At 39.4% G+C, this 20811-nt stretch overlaps 3 protein-coding genes across 8 annotated transcripts in view; 1 reads left to right on the forward strand and 2 right to left on the reverse strand.

The window, feature by feature from the left end:
• Positions 1-20811, reverse strand: part of LOC306987861 (uncharacterized protein) — a 434965-nt gene that overhangs the window by 36147 nt on the left and 378007 nt on the right. The window lies entirely within an intron of this gene.
• On the reverse strand, positions 4786-19525 carry LOC306987887 (SLAM family member 9-like). Of its 4 annotated transcripts, none has more exons than XM_079592510.1 (7): positions 19470-19525; positions 19210-19280; positions 10300-10617; positions 9685-9975; positions 9451-9582; positions 9308-9375; positions 4786-6768 (listed from the first exon to the last, which is right to left on the reverse strand). In XM_079592510.1, the coding sequence occupies exons 2-7, from the start codon at positions 19238-19240 to the stop codon at positions 6715-6717; spliced, it is 894 nt and encodes a 297-aa protein (XP_079448636.1). In that variant the 5' UTR covers positions 19241-19280; positions 19470-19525; the 3' UTR covers positions 4786-6714. The 4 variants fall into 4 exon arrangements, with proteins under 4 accessions (XP_079448636.1, XP_079448637.1, XP_079448635.1 ...); XM_079592511.1 differs by having other exon boundaries at positions 5898-6768; positions 19499-19525; XM_079592509.1 differs by having other exon boundaries at positions 5898-6768; positions 9308-9582; positions 19470-19520.
• The window catches only part of LOC306987911 (uncharacterized protein), a 30000-nt gene continuing 23525 nt past the window's right edge, over positions 14337-20811 (forward strand). Inside the window, exon 1 of the mRNA XM_079592549.1 lies at positions 14337-18625. The gene's annotated coding sequence lies outside the window, so the exon portion shown is untranslated. The remainder of the gene's footprint in view (positions 18626-20811) is intronic.

The following is a 20811-nucleotide window of genomic DNA, read 5'->3' on the forward strand; positions in this document are numbered from 1 at the left end:
GGCCCCCTGAAGCGGAGAACCGGCAGGGGAGAACCGACAATGACCCACAGTGTGCGAACCTGAACACTGACTGACTGCAAGCCCTCGGGGCAGACAGACCAGTGTGTGCTCGCTGGGAGCTAGCGTGTCCCGAAGCGTCAGAGACGGCGGGATACTGACGCCAGCTTCCCGAGGGCCCAGCGAGAGAGGGGACCACAATCGCTCTCTCTCGGGGGGGGCGGCCCTTTGAGGTCTCGTAAGAGCTAGGACCTCTTTCCCTTAGCCTTCCTGGACTGAAGGACGGTCCTCAGATCCGCCCTCTCAGGTGGCTGCGGGTACGAGCGACGTCTAGAGTCCCAAGCTTTTTTAGGGGGAGCTCTAGAGGCGACACTCGCTTTCTGTGCCTGGCGATGAGAGGAACTGGTAGACGGCTGTGGCTGTTCTCTAGCAGCCGCCCTCCTGGACCTTGAACGGCGAGGGAGATATTGTTTAAAAGCTTCGCCCTGCTTTTTAACATCCTGAAACCTGTCAACCACGGCGTTAACGGCTTCTCCAAACAGACCCGAGGTTGAAACAGGCGCATCAAGGAGGAAGGTCCTGTCCTTCTCCTTAATGCCAGACAGGTTGAGCCACAGATGTCTCTCCGTGGTTACCAGAGCTGACATGGAGCGACCGATGGCACGGGCCGTCTCCTTGGTAACCCGGAGGGACAAATCTGTGGCCCTGCGAAGCTCCGCAATATCCTCAACCGAGGGACCTTCGCCTTGGTCCATGTCCCTCAACAGGTCGGCTTGGTACGCCTGCAAAATAGCCATCGTGTGCAGGCTCGCACCAGCCCGACCTGCCGCCATATACGCTCTGCCCACCAAAGCTGATGTGGTGCGGCAAGGCTTAGAAGGCAGCGCCGGTGTCTTCAGGGATGACGCAAGGTCGGGTGAAAGGTAGCTAGCTAGTGCTTCCTCAACCCGAGGCATCATCCCGTATCCCTTATCCCTAGCCCCCACGACATTACTGTAGTTTAAAATCGGGGGGTTAGACAGGCGCGCAGAAAATGGCCTGTTCCAAGATTTACACAACTCATTGTGTAAATCCGGGAAGAAAGGGAGAGACCGGCGTGAAGGTTGCGTGCGGGGCTGCAGGAAGCGCTCATCGAGCTTGCTTTTAGGACGCGCTTCCTGCCTTTCCTGTGGCCAAGAAATATCAAGCTTGGCCACAGCCCGTGTTAAAACCTCCACTAACTCACCATAGCTGGGTGCAGGCTGAACAGTACTGTGTCTTTCACTTAGATCCCCCTCCTCAACATTAATCACATCTAATTCCTCGGAATCAGAGAGGTGTAAAACTGCATCATCCCGAGCGGGAGAAGCCGCGAGGCGGGCTCCCGAGCGGGGAATAGGGGAACCTGAACTCTCAGACGAAGAGTGGGAAAGTGCCTCGGCAGTCCCACTGTCGTCTAAAAGATCTCTCTGCGATCCCCACGATGCGAGGCGCCACATTGCCTCGGCAGATGCGGGACCCGTACCGCGGGGAGAACGCATTTGGCCATCCTCGGAAAACAAAGCCAACCGAGAACGCAGCACTCTCACTGACATCAACTCACAGTGAGCGCAAGCAGCCCCCTCGAGAGCTGCTTGAGCGTGCTGCCTTCCCAGACAAGACACACACAATTCGTGTGTATCCCCAGCCGTGAGAAAGCGTGGGCATGGGAACACACATTTAGAAAACTGTTCACTTGCCATGATGAGACGAAATATAGGATATATACTTTCTTTTCAAATGATTCGCTAGTTCAACACACACACAGAGCGCTTGCTGAATAGTAAAAAGCTGACATTCCTGTGTGCCGGCGTGCTTTTGTGTACATCCGCTTATGCCGTCACACTCTACGTCATCACGCAACGCCAATAGGATTGGATTCGGTTTCATTCATAAATTCAGACGCGCTACGCTGAAGGGCGTTCCCCTAGTGTCGTAACCGACGCAGTTCGAGTTCCCTCGAAAGGGAACTAAACAGTATGTTTGTGCACACTGGGAAACATTTTTCGAATAAAGACAAGGCAACACTAAATTTACATTCAGCACACAGTGAATATTATGAATATGACATATAGCGCAACATAGTTTAAAACCAAGGGTTTAAAGTTTGTCATGTCGATCGTGGCTCTCCAGTGAAGCAGAACTAATCCACACGGACTATGCACACTAACATGCTCATGGAGGCTAAATGCACACTTCAGAATACCTGACAGCTGGATTTGATTAAATCTCCAAGGTTTGTGAAATTACATGTTTATCAAATATTTGTTTAAATGATATGCGCATTTGCTGAATGTTGACGGTTTCGTTAAATGAGAAAGTAGCCTATTAGTGTTTGCCTTTCTGTTAGCTGCTACTAATAATATAAAAGCATACGAAATAATACTTTTCCCCATACCGTTTACTTTCTTTGTCTAACAGTTATATCTAATAAAGTATTAAATATGATTTGACTGTTAAACAGTGACCGTGTAAACTATAAACACGGAGAATGAGCACTCAGGCGTTATGCTCAGGCGTTCTCAGCGCCATCAAAATAAAAGTCCCGCTATTAAGAGGACATAAAAGATCGCGATCTCTAAGATTCGCTTGAAAAGTAGGTCGTGGGCGTCTTCAAGATCGATCTCCCCATGACTACATAACTTTTTCAGTAGATGTGGTTAGCTACGTATTTAGCATGTTAGCCAGCTTGTAACTTATTTAACAAGAGCCAGCAAGAGTCTGCTAACGTGAGCTAGCTTGTCAGCATTCAATTGTAAATTATTCTGTTTGAAGTCCAATCTTTAGAACTGTTTACGGTGTTACTGCTGGCTAACACACTTAATTATAGTCAACCAATGACTAGGTAGCTAGCCATTACGATTTCCTAACTGTGAATTTTTCTTAAGTGAAATGTTAGAACATCTCCGATGTCACTTCCGGTGTGTGTAAACATTTAGCGCAGTACCTCACACTTCCCATAGTTGGCGTATCAGTGAGTGAGCAAAAATGTGATACACACTTACACAGATGATTTCCAAAAATTGTGAAAATTCTGCCCTAAGGAGATTTTTGCACCAGGTATATATTTGAGGCTGTATAACATTGTGGTATGCTCTGAAAAATGAGGACATCGATTTTCGTCCTGACTTCTACACATGTCCTGACTTTGTTGGTGTGTATTCATAAATTTGTCCTGATATGTCACAAATACAAACACACACACACACACACACACACACACACACACACACACACACACAGCATTCAATGAGCCTATAACAGCTTCTTTTTTTTTCTTTTTTTTTAAATAAAAAGTCACTCACACATACAAAAACAAAGAATTGAATGAACTAATGTCTGATCTTTTTTTTTAAGGTTCCAATCAACCACCTGTGCACGTGCACACACACATGCACACACAAGTGCATGTAAACATTATAGCTATGATTATTGTTTGTTCTTACCTGTTTATTCTTACCTAACACTTACTTTTTTGATTTTTACTTTATTGTTATGTTTATTTTTACCTGTTTGACACCAATTAGTTTTTTGAGTTAGATGTTTTTGTTTGAAATAATTGAAAAAATTATCTAGGCCTACTACTTATTAATTATAAAATATTAATACATATATTATTATATTACATATTTTGGCATCTTTGTATATAGTCTCACCTAACACAGATATTTTATTTATTAAATAACAATTTTTATTTTTATTTTTTTAATAACAATTTTAACAATAATAATTCCTTATAACAGTGGTTTATAGAGTTCAGCCTATATGCATTGAGTACTACAGCCATCTTGGCTATTGATATTATGGCTCTTTGGTTAATTTTATACCAACATAAGACACCAGATATCGCCAAAGTCACCACATTTTTAGGTTTTGGCTGTCTGAATTTACTGGAATGATTTTTTTTTTACTGAAGTTAAAAAAATATTAAATATATATGTTAAAAATCCCAATTAGTCACTCTACTGGGAGACACGCCCACTTCCTGGAAACTTCCCTCACCTGAGGATAATTACCTTACCAATCAACCTCACTAGTGTGTCTCTCTTTGTGCTGACTGTTTGCTCCTCTGCTTGGCTGGGTCTAAGACTTTGTAAGTTTATGTAAACTTTTTGTATTGATATGAATTTGATAACTGTTGATTTGTTTAAAGATTTCCTTTATGTTTATGTGAATGTATACTTATTATTATAATTTGTATCAGTAAAGTTAACTTTGTTTGATTGTAGATACCAGCAGTATACAGCAATTGTAAAGCCATATTAAGGAAATGGGAGAATGAAGAAAGAAAGCAAATGGCAATAAATCAATTGAGAATTAACTTCTGGACTCATTCCTGTGTTCTAATCGACACACCATTCTGGTAGCACTCATCCTTAACCAGCCAAACACTAAATATTATACAATATAATAAAAATAAGCATAATTTACATAGAACATATGGTCCTTTTAGAGGTAAATAAATTCACAAATACCCCAAAAATAAATAAAAAAACACCATAAATGGATAGATTTTATTTTATCGAAGACAGTGATATAACATTTATTTAAAAACAAAAATTTGGATCACACCTGAGACCAGATTTGTCCACGAACACAGAATGAAGGGCTGTAATGTGAATACGGCTTTAATCCCGGCTGCTGTGGTGGAACACAGGAGAAATTACAATGGATATAAAGCATTCTGTTTGGCTTTACTATGTAAAAATCCTTTAAAAGAACAGTTCATACATTTTTATATTATGAAATAATTACAATTCTTTTTTTAAATTGGGTTGTAAAAGTGATGGTGTTTTGGTTTCCCTGGTTGCCTCTGCTTGCCTGTTCTGTTATATGTTGATTACTCTCTCTCTGTATTTAAGCCCTCAGTTCTTTCAGTTCATTGTCTCGTGTCGTCAATGTTTTACTTGAGCCTCTTTCACACAGAGATCCTGGAAAATACACTGATAATGTGTCCCGGGATCGTTTGATTTTGGTTCTTTCACACTGCCAGTGTTTTTCCTAAATCTGGACGTGCGTTCAGATTTGTATTGTTAATATGCATCAACACTCCTTTACCCACACTAGTGTTTTGATCCCTGATTCATCATTTGCGTGGTGTTTACACAGAACTGGAGCTGGAGCAGGAGTGGGCATCTTGATCAGTCTTCATAACTGGACTTTACCACTGTCAGTGAAACTTAAGATTTTCTCTCTGATTATGATCTTGATCTCACTCTATAAATTTCGACCTTTATGTCTTACCTATGGACAGGACCACTGTTATGTTATAGGCCTACTGAAAAAGAATAGTTCTGCTTAGAGAGAACTGTTGCTAGATCTAGAAATAACTACTGAAATTGTACTCTCAGAAATAAAGGTACAAGTGGTCATTGGGGCGATGCCTTTTCAACCATTTAGGTACTAATATTTACCCTTAAAGAAACAGTTCACTTGTGAAAATTCTGTCATCATTTACTCACCCTCAAGTTGTTTCAAACCTGTATGAATCTCTGTCTTCTGCTGAACACAAAGGAAGATATTTTGAAGAATGTCGATGAGACAGTTGATGAGCCCCATTGACTTCCATAGTAGGGTAAAATCACTGGGGAAGTCAATGGGGTTTATCAACTGTTTGATTACCAACATTCTTCAAAATATCTTCTGTTGTGTTCAGCAGAAGACAGAGATTCATACAGGTTTGAAACAACTTGAGGGTGAGTAAATGATGACAGAAATTTTTTTTGGGGAGGTTAATAGGGTATCTTTGAAAGCGTACCACCCCAGTGACAGCTTTTGTACTTTTTTTGAGAGTTTAGTTTCAGTAGTTATTTCTGGCTCTAGCAAGAGGATCAGTTAAGAGGATCTTAACTGCAGGATCACTGCATGAGTATTTAAGACCATGTTGTTTACGCACACAAAGTATGTGATATTTTTATTTCTCACAGTAGTATTGTTTGATTTGAGACCTTTTTGTCAGACATCATCATGTTTCCATCCAAAGTTGCGAATATCACATAAAACATTTGCGAATAAATGCACCGTTTCCATTGCTAGTTCAGTATTTTGAACTATTCCTTGAGCAGAAGTCAATGGCTACGTGTGAGCAGGAATGGAAAAAACACCTGCAACGACCTGATTTTCACACAAATGCCATTCACTCAGACTGACACCTCAGACATGCATTCACACAAACACGCTATTCACACCTCAGAGACGCACTCACAAACTGCCATCAAACACAAACCTCCAGCTGGAAACACATGCCCATGCAGAAGCTGTTTATGTACCCAACAGATCAAACCACATATATACGCAGATGAATAAATGAGACCACATCCAGGGTTCACTTTGACTCCTTTTGATGAGTAGTTTGCATCTTTTGCACATTTTCACCTGAAGAGTAACACATAAAAATGCTTCCATGGGCTACAGGATTTAAATGACTAGTTAAGACCCTGTATTATAATTAAGGTAAATACTTTTGAGGTTTTTAGGAGACCGTTTAATCAATCCATTGTTAATATCACACTATCACCCTTCAGGATGATCCTGCTGCTGCATGTCTGCTGTGATTTCCTGATGAAACATGTGGTGATTCTCACAATCCCAAAACTCAACCATTGACACAACCACTGAGAGTCTGAGGCCGTTGCTGTTCTTAGTGAAATGATCACACAGTCTGGGTCTTGTACTCAGAAAAAGACGTTGAAAGTTTGATCATCTTCTCACTGCGATTGGTGCATAAACCACACGATCCTCCTTTTCAACTTCCTGTAAAAAAAAAAAATAACACAAGATATAATAATTATAATAAATGTGAAGTTAAATAGTTTTTCGAACTAATAAGGCTTTCATAAACATCAAATTGTGTGCGTGTCACACGTTCCTGGTAGCACAAGCACATGATGACAAAGGTGAATAAAAAAATCAAGTCTTTAATCGATATTCCAAAAGGCAAACAAGGATAAAGGCAGGTAATGCAACACCACACATAAAAATATTTCTTACATAAACGAGACCGGACGAACTCAAATGCAAGAGGGAGACTTAAATACAGGAAAGTAACAAAGGGAACTAATGAGGGAACAGCTGAACAGAATGAGTAATCAAATGAGTAACCATGGAAACGAAGACAGCAAACATACTCAACCTGAACATAACTGTCTGCGTTTATAGTTCCAATGAGGGAGGAGGCTGAGGTGGAGGACAGGATCTAGTGTGGTGCAGATGGTGGGAGGAGCCCGGAGGAGGATGAGCCCGAGAGTCCAGCCGGGATGAAAACCCACAGCAGCAACGAAGGAGGACCATCGCGCACACTGGACAAGAAGCACTGCGTCGTGCCGTGCCTAGGACAACTCGAGGTATCGCACACCACACGCGCACTTTCTCAGTTTATGGCCAGCAATATTGTTATGTTTAAGGACATTATGAAATGAAGATAATGTCTATACTATGTTATGATTGTACTGTACAATTAAATACAATTTTTGCTGAGTCTGCAGTCTGAACACTTTACTTCATGGCGTCCGTTAACCGAATTAATTGAGAATCTCACCTTAAAATTTGCTAACATCAGCATTTTCCATCCATGCAGCTGATTTTTGTAGATGAATATCCATTAATGACGATTTGAGACAAATACCGGTATAATGTAGATTTAATATAAAACTATGTAAATGGCGCTCCGTGGCCGGTGTGTGTACACTCATAGAAAATAATGTGTTCAAATTTTAAAGACGCTGCGCTTCTCGTCTGGTGTGGGGGAGTGATAATCGGTAGCCTACTGAAACCATAGTCAGTCAGCCACATTCTGTTCTTGCATGGATATTTTCCTGTATAGCTAGTCAGCCAACAGTTCATTCATATTTTTTGGCTTATAATTTTGAGTGACAGGTGTCGTATTTAATGTAGCCTATTTTTCTTGGTGACATTTTTACGTTGTTGATTTGTAATCCCAAATCACTCTCTCTTTCTTTACGGGAAATAGAAAAGTGTGGTTCTGGAAACGAGATCTAAATTTAGAGGGATTGGTCGGGTCAGGAAGAAAATCATTCTAAGCGGATAACGGTGAACAGCGGAATAGAACTTAGCGGGAAACGGTCAGGAGAGGGACGGGAAAAACAGTCCCGCGCAGACCTGTACCTGGTGGAGCCGAGGGAGTGAGGGAGGAGCAAAGGCGGAGAATGAGCCGAGGGCAATGAGCCGAGGCGGAGCAACGGGACCAGTGGCTGGAGGCGGAGCCTGTGGATCCACTCTTTCTCAGGGGTAGTAGGCTTACAGAAGGCCTGAGATGGATCTAAGTCACAGAGAAGGAGCAGACAGGCTGATAGGGGGCAGTGGATATTGGGCAGAGTAATGAGGTGATTCCAGAAGAGGAGGCCGCTGTGGGATCAGCAAAGCATTCAGAGTTGGGCGGTATCAGCGGGTGCATGGAATCATCCTCTTCCCAAATCCATTCCTCAGAGGTCCTTGACTCACACTGTGTTATGGGAGTGTGGGTGAGACTCTAATTCATCCCCCTGTACTCCACTCTTACTCACACAGTGGCACACGATGGCGGATCACACACCTGGTCAGACTCATATTCAGACTCAGTCGTTTCATCTTGCATCCTCCACTGCACTCACTCCAGTCTCACAGTTATATTCAGTTTAGAGTTTGTTTTCAGTCATAGCCCTTTTTCCACTTGTCTGAGTCCGTCATTTCTTACCATGTTTTCTCATTGGATTACTAATTTTGTCCAACTGTGTCTAAAGTAGTTCCCTTTGTTTGTTCCTTGTATCTAAGTCCTCATGTTTAATTTGAGTTTTTTTCACATCTTGTTAGTAAACGGTTGTTACCTTGCCTGCTTTCTACTGAGGTTCATGTTGTGGATTATCCATTAAATACTTTTAATGGATAATCATATAATCATATCATCTCTGTTCTCCAGACTAAATACAAGATATTTGCAGCATCGTCACTGTGAGGTTTATGTGATAGATCATTATGTTATGAAAGCCCATTTCCACCACATAAGAAAAAAATCATGCTCTGATAAAAAAGTAAAAGTTAAAAACTCTAAGTTATGCCATTTTAAGTCAAAATTAGCAAGTCCGAATTTCGACATTGAAATCTCATCATTTCATCTTTGTGATATTTTTGACTTTTAAAGTTATGATTTAGATTTTTTTTATCTCATAATTTTGATTTAGTATGTCATAATTTGTTTTCCTTATGTGGCGAAAATGGGCTTCAAAAGCACAAGCGCACACTGATCAGGATCTGGAATTATACAAATACTCAACAAATTAACAATAAATTGTCTCACCGATTTCTGTGCGTTTCTTTTGTAGAATGTCGTCTCGGCGTAAGTGATCTCATCTGAACAAGTCTCATCTGTTTGAACAATAATAGATCCATTAAAACAGCAAATCATTATTTTTTTGTTTAAAAGCTGTATGTAATACTTGCCTTCTTTGTCAATTTTTCTACGTTTCCTGCAGATCCAGAAGATCCCGACTGCAGCAACAATCATCAGAGATCCAGCAGAGATCCACACTATCAGAGACACTGGAGAGAGTGAAGAAGACTGTGTGTCCGGTTCTGTAATGATAAAGAAAGAAGTGAACGCATCAGTGTGATGTACAACAGAAGACAGAGATGAGGTCAGTAAATACACACATTATATGATCAGTGCTGTGGTACCTGCACATGTGTGGCAGAGTGTGTTGATGTCCAGATGTGTGGTCTGGTTGCTGATGGGATTGTTCAGCACACAGCTGTAGGTGTTTTTATCCTGATATTCCACCTCCAGAGGTAGAGAGAGACTGATGCTGAGATCACACACACTGATGCTGGACAATACACTGATTCCTGCGTACCAGGAGAGAGTCGCATCACTCACATTCAACACTGATGAACACACCAGTGAACATGATGATGAAGATGAAGAACATTGTGAAGAGTTACTGATGATGACAGGAACAGGGAGACGAGCTGAGAAACATGAGAATAGAGAGAAATATGAACACAACAATTTTCCTATTTAGTTTAGAATTGTAGTGAATCGGTGTAATAAATGTTGTTTTGATTGAGTGTTTAGTGTGTTAACGGTCACTGAATGTGTCTGTCAGCTCAAAATATAAAACCATTAAACATTTGAATATGAAAATAAATGGTAAATGGACTGCATTTATATAGCGCTTTAACAGACCTATGGCCACCAAAGAGCTTTACATATTGCCTCACATTCACCCATTCATACACTGATGGCGGTCAAATAGAATATATGAACGTTTGGACAAAATGATCTCTACTCACCATAGACAGAAACACTGAATGTTTTTGTTGTCAGTTTCAGTCCATTTATCTGTAGATGATAAACTCCAGTATGTTCAGTTGTGGTGTGTGTGATGGTCAGAGATCCAGTTTGATCGTCCAGCTTCAGTCTGTCTCTGAATCTCCCATCAGTGCCATTATATGTGGAGAAGATTTGCTGCTTCTTTTTAATTTTAGCTATCAAAGACTTTTCAGCTCCAAATGTCCACCGTATATCATCATATTCATGTATTTCAGTAACATCAGTGTTTAGAGTAACAGAATCTCCCTCCATCACTGACACTGAATCACCAAACACACCTGGAGAACAAACAGATTTTAGAGATTAATGCTCCTGATGGTTTACAAAGCCTGAAACAGCAAAAGTTGAGAACATCCAGAGAGAATCAGCAAAAACACAAAATATAAAATGTCAACTGTCTCTTACAAACTGCTACCGTTTCAGAGAAACTGTCAGAATCAAGCAGAGAAAACACAAACAAACACACGGTAATACATTGGATTTTAATACTAAATATCCCTGGCTATTTTATACATTAAAAACATACATGTATAAACCCCAAGATATTAACTCAAAGCAAACACATTTCCAAAAACAGCAACAACCGTCATACAGCTTCTTAAGGAGTTTCATGTACAGTACATCAGCATTGTTATAGATAAATCTTGATTTAATCTAGTTTGAAGCTTAATCTTTATGGTGCATCACATCCTTAATCTTTATTTAATTTAAAGTTATCAGTGCTTGTAGTGATGTATGTCTCGAGACCCGTCTTGGTCTTGAGACCGGTCTCGACGGTCTTTGGTCTCGGTCTTGTCTTGGTCTCGGACCTCTCGGTCTTGTCTAGATCTCGCTGTCTCAGACCGACATAGTGGTCGGGGGATTTAGCAATACAATACTACAATATCCACGACGACACAACATTCGATAATGCAACATTATTATTATTATTTCGTGTCCTTCAAATGCAACCAATCACATGCATGTATTTTTTTTATGCGACAGCCGTTTCGCCTATTTGAATAATGCATATCTTAAAGGTGGGGTATGTGATTTGCAAAACGGCTGGCAGATTTTGAAAATACACAACTCAAATGGTCCTACCTTCTTTCCTTTGACTCCACCCATTCAAAGAACATGGACATGGAGGGGGGGGAGGGGGGGATGGTACGACCATTTGATTGACACACTTACTGTCCAATGATTCTAGGTGGTCTTGGAAATGATTGGCTGGAGTTTTTCGAGTCCTGCCCGTTCCACAGATGATTAAATTGCTTAATTTTTATTTCAGTGCTTCTAACTCAGTGGCTGTAAGTGGGTTAGGAATAGGATTTTAAGTGATTTTGAAAAAATGGCCAAAAAAGAGAATTACATACCCCACCTTTAATGGTCTAGTGGTAGAACTTTCGCCCATCGTGTCAGAAGTTCGGGGTTCTAATCCGCACTTGTATATTATTATAATTTTTTTCTCGTATAGTTTTTTTTTTCTCATCAAAACCGATTATGTTAATCTGTGGTTGTATATCTAGCAGCGACACATTTGTGTGCATTATGTTTTGTGATTTCACCAGAACGGATTGAAGCGCGCGTCCGAGTGAAGACAGGGCGGCGTGTGCGCGAGCCACACGAGAAAACACTGTATCCGCGCCACTGATCGCAGGGCCGGCAACAAGCACTTTGATCACTTGATTTAAAAACCACATATCAGTGACATGATGGGTTTTAACTTCATTCAGGAGATTTTGGGTAACTGCACAACTGACAGATGACTTTGAGCGCACCGCCAACGGTGTGTGTGTGTGTGTGTTGTTTGATTACAGTATTGTATTTAAGATGGTGTTAGACTAAATAAATGGTCTTAAATATCATCTGCATATCTCCTTTAGTCATTGTGTTGACTAAACATTAGGCCTAATCCAAGTTTATAATTGTGTATCTTTAATTTGATGTCACGATTTCATCTACACATTAAGTATAATTTCAATTGGTTACATATTTCTCATTATTTACACAGTTGTTGGAGCAGCAAGGTGGTGTTGGAGGTGTTTTATGTTTTGTCAGATGAACCAGTCAGTACCAGTCATGTCAGTCCTCAACAGTACACAAAAGTAAAGGGAGTCTAATAGTGCAGTAACAGCCGTCATGCAATTGCTACACAGTTGATCTCACCCAGTCTGCAAAAACATTTATAGTGAGCTCACAGTCACACACACGACATGGTCTGTCTCTGTATTGTTCTGTCTGTGTAGTTGAAGTAATACCGTCTAATATGTATTGAATGTAAACTGCGGCTGAACCCTAGTATGCTGCTGTTCTTGAATTCATGCAAGTTATTGCTTAGCTTCAACACTCGTCTGTTTTTTTCCCCCCTCCGGTCTCGACTTGGTCTCGGTCTTGGTCTCGACTTGGTCTCGGTCTTGGTCTCGACTTGGTCTCGGTCTTGGTCTCGACTTGGTCTCGGTCTTGGTCTCGACTTGGTCTTGACTTGGTCTGTCTTGGTCTTGTCTTGGTCTCGATACCCTCTGGTCTTGGTAGTGTCTTGGTCTTGGTTTAGGCGGTCTTGACTACAAGTCTAGCTTAAAGTTAAAAAACGTATTGAAAATAAATATATAATTGAAAGTACCGGTTTAATTGTGCTGGATATTTTAAATACATTTTTTAAATAAATGAGATTTAGATCACTAGATAGTCTGCACTATAAGGTTGTGTATTAGTTCAACTTAGATGAAAATAACCCCATTTGAACAGTAGCAGACTAAAATAATAAAAAAAGAAACCATAAAAATGTTCTTTATAACTTACCAGTCAGACTCCAGCAGCACAACCAGAAAACTAACATGCGAGACATTTTCTGCAGTTGTTCAGCATCTGACGTGACAGCAGAACTGCTGTGTGAATCCTCCCACCGTTTAACACTCCTCACTCACCGCATTTGCATAATGTTATAGTTCATCTGGCCCTTCTTAAGACTTTAATTGCTCTTAATGTATTAATAGTTTATATTTTTATCAAAAGTAAATACAAATATGTATTTTTACACCTGTGTACCTTATTTACCCCTTAATGGTTCATATTAGAATCAGAATGAGCTTTATTCACCAAGTGTGCGCAAACACACAAGGTTTTTGTTGTGGTTTTTCATTTAGTGTCTAAAGGGCACATATTAGCTCCTTTCAAAAGGTCGCCGCAGTGAACGCTTTCCTCCTGAGAGAGAGCAGTTACCCGACTGTTTTAAATGTATAAAATATTGTGCTAATTGTGGATGAACTACGTTTCTTGGTCAAATGGAGCTCAACTCTAGATATGTATATTTAGGCTACTCTAAATAGTGAATTGAAAAAACAGAGTACAAAGATAAAACCGTCTGGCATCTGAAGTTTGACTGAAGTTCATCATCTGAGTCGAACTGAAAGACAGAAATGAGGTTTGATCTGCTGGTGGACAGATGTGTGTGACACTGGGCATTTAGTGCTTACCAGTGCTTAGACTATGTAAAGTGAAGTGTGGGATCAATATTTAATAAAGTTAGTAGGCTACTTTTCCATGTGTGTTAAGATAAAAATAGAACATATAGTTGAGTTTCTGGATGCTTTGCTATTTGTGCACCACTAAGTTAAACTAATACACAGCAACACATTTCAGACATAAAACTTATGAGTGCATGTGCAAAAAAAAAAAAAAAAAAAAAAAAAAAATTGCCTTGGATGAAGCCAAACAATGTGATTCAAGAGTGAAAACAAAACAGACAGAAGTAAAAGATCCTGGCAGAAAAATAAATGTGAACTAAGAGGTGTGAGTCAGGGCCCGTGTGAGCTCTAACATTTAGACCTTCTCCAATAGATATGGTATTTGATCATCGTTTTTTGGGGACATTTCATACTTTCAGACTCCTTTGATTTCTGTAAGAAAAAATTCAGTCAATTCAGCAACCTTGCTGATACAACAGTTTAAAAACACTTTAAAACATATACAATTGTTAAAGTGTCTGTAAAAACTTTTTTTATTTTGACTGGTCATTTTTAAGATCTGAAAAAAAAAAGATTGTAGCTGTTACAAACCTTTTAAGTCTAGGGAGAATAACGCATGCAACATCAAAATACTGAACATGTACTGGAAAACATCTCACACAGACCAGTCTAATTAAGTAGTGATAGTTTATTACAGTGAGAAACGAGATGAAAACACCTCAAAATAATTGTTTACATAAATATACAAATCATAACCAAGAATAAGGTTCACAAAAGAAAGAGGTAAAGAGAAAAGAACTAGACTGTGCCAAATCAAAGAAAGGAGCAAAACCAAAACCAATCTTACAAGATATAAACAAAGCAATTTATAATCTGACTAAGTTAACGTTAATCAAAAACAAAGATCTTCAGCGTCAGAAACGCCCTATATAAACGAATCTTACTACAAAACCAAAAATACAAAGAATGGCACGTGTCGCTAAACTAGTGTTCTATACACCATTGACAGCTCAGTGTAGCACATGTATATCACGTGATATCTCACCTGTTCTTTTCTCTTCCCAGTTTATAATATAACCGGAACAAACCTAAAACGGCGAAATACCTGGGAAATACCGGGACGGTAGCTTGCATAGTGTCGGCATTCCTCCCACGCTAACTGTGCGTTCACAACCGCCGCCGGCGAGAACGTCAAAGTGGCCGGAAGTCATTCATTTTCAATGTGAGCAAAGCTGCGTTCAGCCCCGACAAAAAGTGGCAAAACATTTTTTAAACGGAAACGGTAGTGTGTTGAACACCCTGTTCTGATGACGCAACTGTTGCAACTGATTGCTGATCACTGTTGATATGCTATATTTTTACTATGAAACTCTTACGAGAAACATGTCTTCTAATATCTTCAATTGTTGCGTATACCAAGCTGCAGCGGACACCTTTGTAAATGACTTTTGTACCCATTGTCTCTTTAATACTGCTTGGTTTATACATGTTGCTGCAGACATTTTTGACACACCCACCAAACAAGAGAAAGCACACCGTTCCCAGGAAACCGTTGTTCAACCCGGAAACCGTATCAAAATGTTGCGCACCGGTTTGAGCTTGAACGTGCCCCAGGCATACCAGTCAACACTCCCATTTTCCCGGGAGTCTCCCGTTTTGTTATTTCTCCCGTGAAACTCACGTAATTTGTATGGCCCAAACCTCGTTATATGAATAATCACAACAATATATAATGCCAAGGTTGTCCAGTTGCCAGATCCTGTATGAAACGCATCCTACTCACACAATCAACACATCATAAATGTCAACCCATGTGTGAGCTCAACCTGGCAACCTACAACCCAGTAGCGCTGTTGATATCATAGACTGTTAAAAAATATGGACGATGCGCCTTCGCTCTTTTCCATTGATGAGAACTGAAGCCGCCACTGTTCCGATTTGGCGCTGACATCTTGGGACTTGAGTCTGCGCAGTAGCGATCTCGGGACCAGACCTGCGTATTAGTGAGCAGGAAGTAAAGCCGCAAAATCAACGCCCCGCCCACACTCTCGCAGAATGTACTCTCCCTGCACTTTGAAGTGGCCTATGTCTGCTCCGTTCTGCTCCAATTTGGATGTCTGTTGATAGCAGTATGACAACAGGCTTGTTAAAATAAAGTAAATACTATCTCGTCAGTCCTCCGAAGACCCCGAAAAAAAGTTTGTTGATGCTTCAGTGACTACTTCGCTCAGAGAACCTGTCAATCACAGCTGTCAATCATGACGTTACACCACCGTTTTTATAGCATCACGTAACTAACTAAAAACAAACTTATTTTAAAAACAGACACTTGAACTTATATCAGCGTGATAAAAATGACAGTAAATGACAGAAACCACCTTTGAAAAAAAGATATTTGAAGTGTAATTGAATTGTTTAGTTGGTCTCACGTCCCGTTGAATAACATGGGGAGGCGGGGTTTATGACCTATACTAGGACCAGCCACCAGGGGGCAATCGAGACGCTTTGGCTTAATTTTTCAGGGCTTGTACGGCACGCTTGGTTGATATCTGGGAAGGCAGTAGACGCGGGAATTTGAATAAGCGTCACTGGTAGAAATGGGAGGGAGAGAAGACTTAGTGGTAAATATTTAACGCAATTATCGCAGCATCATTGGGGTTAGCGTTACATTATATAATGCACAATTATTTATGAAAATGCTTTTAAACCATTCAAGACAAATTGAATGCTCTGTCTCTGACACACACACGACGCACAAAAAGATGCGCGTCAGAATCGAGTTCTCTTTCGCGCTTGAACAATAACACACGCAATTATGCCAAAATATCTGTTTTGTCGAGTATCCTCATAAGAGCAGTCTTAAAGGGGTGGTAAAATGCCCTTTTCACAAGAAGTAAAATAAATTTCAGTTGTCCCTAGAGTGTGTGTTGAGTTTTAGCACAAAATACCCCACAGATATTTTTATAAAACGTGTTAAAGTTGTCCCTTTTTGAGGGTTTGCAAAAACGCACCGTTTTTGTGCCAGGACCTTTAAATGCAAATGAGCTGCTGCAGAGGGCGGGGTTTCAAGAGCTCATGTGTGTTAGCAGCTGCGATTACCTCACGCAGACACACTAAAATGACAGAAACTGTTCTGCCTTTAATGTTAAAACAGAGTCAGACTAAGATGGAGAGACTCAAGAAGAAGTGACAACATGTAGAAGCAACAGGACATCTCTGAATGGTTAGTTGATTAATTTATGTTGCTGATGTGGAGTTAACTATCTTCAAATAGCATATGTCATGGTAATCTATAAATCGCTCGTATAGGAACTGTTGTGAGATGCAGAGTGACTTTCTATTGCATGTGAAAAGATGGATGCTAAAGTTTGAGCTGACTCACAAATGTGCTTGACTACAACAATTTTTCCTCTTGTCAACATGGACTGCGTGTTCCCGGGGGCGGGGTTTATGTAAATATTAGGGTTGCTGATGTCACTAACCCGGGAGGAATGTCGTGTAGTCCCTACAGCCGTTTGTTGCAGTCCTTTTCTTTAAAAGCAAATATCTTCCTTTGCTTTGAACTTTGAGCGTTTTAACTTTGCAGATGTTGTTTATGATCAAACAGCAACATTACACAGTAACTGAAGTTAGAAAAGTGAAATCATACTCAACCACCCCTTTAAATGAGTTAAATAAAGTCTTAAATTAACGAGTTGTGAGAGAATGAGGCGCGTGTGAGATCTGCGTCAGCGGCTGGTCTTAAAGTGTCAGCAGCCAAGAAAGCTTTCTGTTAGTAAAGTTAATCAAAGAATAAAGGAAACAGAGAAAATCACTCACTGCTCCTGACTAAATAACTTTTGTACACACATTACCACATTAGTTCCTAAGTAAAATGGAGGGGTTGATCATTTTAATTTGATAAGACGTGCAACTATTTATAGGCAACATTTTCATGCTAGAACACTTGTTCAAAACAACACAGATTTGCATTAAGGCTACACTTTAACGAGGACAGTTATTGTAATATAGGCTGCACACAAACTAATGTTAATTAAAGACCAAGGCTAGTAAACGTCTCCTATAAACTGCATGTTGAAATTAGACTAGCACTTCACCATGAACACAAAAGCCACACCACATGGCTTTTAATTGGTTTATTTCGTTAGCAAACATGTAATAATTGTTAAGTTCTTTCTATCGATCAATTTCCTTTTACATTTAACAGATTTCATGAGGTTACCTACTTGTGCTCAGTCTGCACAAATACCAACATTTTTCAAAATACACTTCACCACACATTTTTCTCTCTCAGTCCTTCTCTTTTTTTATTTTTTTTATTATCTCCCTCTGTCTTTCTCCCCATCTCACATCACAGAATATACACAGCACAGCTTTGCGGCCCTTTAAATGCATACAAAAAAGCATTCGATATACGTCATCACAGCGTCCACGAATCTTTCTACAGCGTTGAAGAATGTTTTTCAGAATTGACGAATCTGCGGCTGCTCGTTCACATTAACATGCACAGACATTAAACCATAACACCGACTCAAAAGTAAATTCACCCAGCCTATATTCCTGTGCACATGTTTTATATATTATCAAGTTGAAAAAAAAACTGTTCTTGCTGGTAAATAACAGGCACTTTCACAATCACACCAAGTCTCCCCAACCACGACAAACACGGAAGTCTACCGTTTACCCGCGATGATAAGGACTTAACTATTCCGCTAACACCAAAGGTGGTTTTAGGTAGAAAGTCATTTGACTGAAAGTTACTATTCACTTTTATTGTATGGAAATAAGATGCAATGAAAGTGACTGACATTCTGACTAAAAAAACTCATGTAACATTATGGTGAGTAACTTGATTTTTATTTTTGGATTAACTAATATAATATATAGACTATATATATAAAAACAAATCTATAATAATCTGGTCAGAGGAGTCGTATTGGGAAAACGGAAATGTCTTGGCTAACCATTTGTGATCAGTTCACCGAAGCTTCGATCGCTACATTTCCGGGTGATTGTACAGGCTTTCATTTCAGCAACATTGCAACTCTGTCAAAAAGCGAAAATGGAAGTGATAACCATGGCGATTTCAGTAACGATCAATTCGATAATGTTTTGATTAATTTACACAGTTAGATGAAGTTACTGTCAAAATGTATTCGTAAAGCGCACAAAAAATTCACATCGTTCAAAGCAGCTTTACAAAAAAGTAATAGCTATTGAACAGTTTTTTTAAAGGCTGGGCGATATCACGAAATGTTGCTGATATAAATGATAGCTTACACTGTTTGATATTTAGCCTAGCTATATTATAATAGCCTCTATATATAGAGAGAGATATTTATTTAATCATTTAACCCAGCAAATATGGGTGGCGCAGCTATGGGTGGGCTAATGGTGCTGGAGCAGGACAAGAAACACTCTTACCTAAAAAATGTTTGCCCAAATCAAACCGCATTTCCGAAGAAAGCCGCAGCAGGTTTCAGTTTGAGTCACACCTATGAGAGATGGAAGACAGTATTAAGCTTTTTGTTGTGTTTTTAACCATACATAATTGTTGATAATAGATTTACTAAAGTGGATTATAAAACCATTTTAAAATCAATAAGCTCTACTGTGGAAAGAAATTTAAGAAGATGTACACAATACTGTTAGAAAAAAAGTTAGTCCAGTTTGCTAGTGATCACCATTTGGTCGTGTGAGCTGGCGGCTTTACCGTCTATTTTATTCCTGTCACGTGACTGCTCACATGACAGACAGACCCATAATCATTAAAGACATACACACATAAAACAGATAAGAGAAATAAAATGACTAAGACAACATGTAAACCTATTAACACTCTAATATACATAAAATCATCATCATATATAGAGTGGTTAAAACATGTGTCATTTGTGACTGTCATGATTCCTGTCTTCTTCTTCTTCTTCTTCGGTAAATTTTATTGGCAGCTTGCAATCATTGTGCATTACCGCCATCTACAGGACTGAGGTGTGATCACATTGGGACGTTATCAAAAAAAAAAAAAAAAAAAAAAAAAAAAATATATATATATATATATATATATACATATACACACACACACACATATACACATATATATCCTACAGGATCAAAGCCCAAGCTTCAGCTGACGCTGCGTGTTCAGCTCCTCCAGCTTCCACCATTAGCTCCTCAACCTACAGGACTAATAAAAAAATAAATAAAAAATAAATAATAATAAAAAAAAAATAAAAAAAAAAAAATATATATATATATATATATATATATATATATATATATATATATATACATATAAACTAAACTAAATTCTACTTGCTATTTGGGTTTCTTTAAGAAAAGTTATAACTGCCCTAACTGTGGACTGTGTGCTATTTATACTCAATAAGTTTTCCATTGTTAATTCTTTCTTTACTGCTCTCTTCATATTTTCCCTTTCTCTGGTGTATTGTGTACAATCTAAAAGTATGTGTTTTACATTTTCTATTACTCCACAGTTTGTGCATACTCCAGTCTGATGTTTCCCTATAATATGTAATCCACTATTTAAACTTGTATGTCCCATCCTCAGTCTAGTAAACCATGTTTCCTCCTGCCTTTCCAATCCACTGATTTTACTAGCTGTAACCACTTTATGTATGTTATACAAATGCCTGCCTTTTCCCTCCTTATCCCATCTCTCCTGCCACATTCTGTTAATTTTGTCCTTAATTATACTTTTAATTTCTGACCTGCTTAATTTGATATCCAGTTCAACCAGTTCTGATGTAACAGCTTCCTTTGCCAGCATGTCTGCCTTCTCGTTCCCCTCCACTCCCCTGTGTGCAGGAACCCATATAAATCCTACGTTTATGCTCTGTTGGTTTATTTTAAAAATAAGTTGATTAATTTCATCTAGTTGATCCTGTCTACATGTTGACTTTCCACTCTGAATGCATGTTAGTGATGACATTGAGTCTGAACAGATGATCACCTTATTTGGTTTTACTTCTTCCACCCATTGTAAAGCCAGAATTATTGCTACCA

The sequence above is a fragment of the Phoxinus phoxinus genome, assembly GCF_949152265.1.
Source record: "Phoxinus phoxinus genome assembly, chromosome: 20".
Classification (NCBI taxonomy): domain Eukaryota; kingdom Metazoa; phylum Chordata; class Actinopteri; order Cypriniformes; family Leuciscidae; genus Phoxinus; species Phoxinus phoxinus.

What these genes read in the sequence shown, in the direction of transcription:
- LOC306987887 (XM_079592508.1), bottom strand. Translation starts at nt 19,240, where the DNA reads ATGCGGTTTGATTTGGGCAAACATTTTTTAG. An exon ending in ATTCAGTGTTTCTGTCTATG is followed by an intron (nt 9,976 to 10,299) that starts GTGAGTAGAGAT and finishes CATGTTTCTCAG; the next exon opens with CTCGTCTCCCTGTTCCTGTC. An exon ending in ACTCTGCCACACATGTGCAG is followed by an intron (nt 9,583 to 9,684) that starts GTACCACAGCAC and finishes TTATCATTACAG; the next exon opens with AACCGGACACACAGTCTTCT.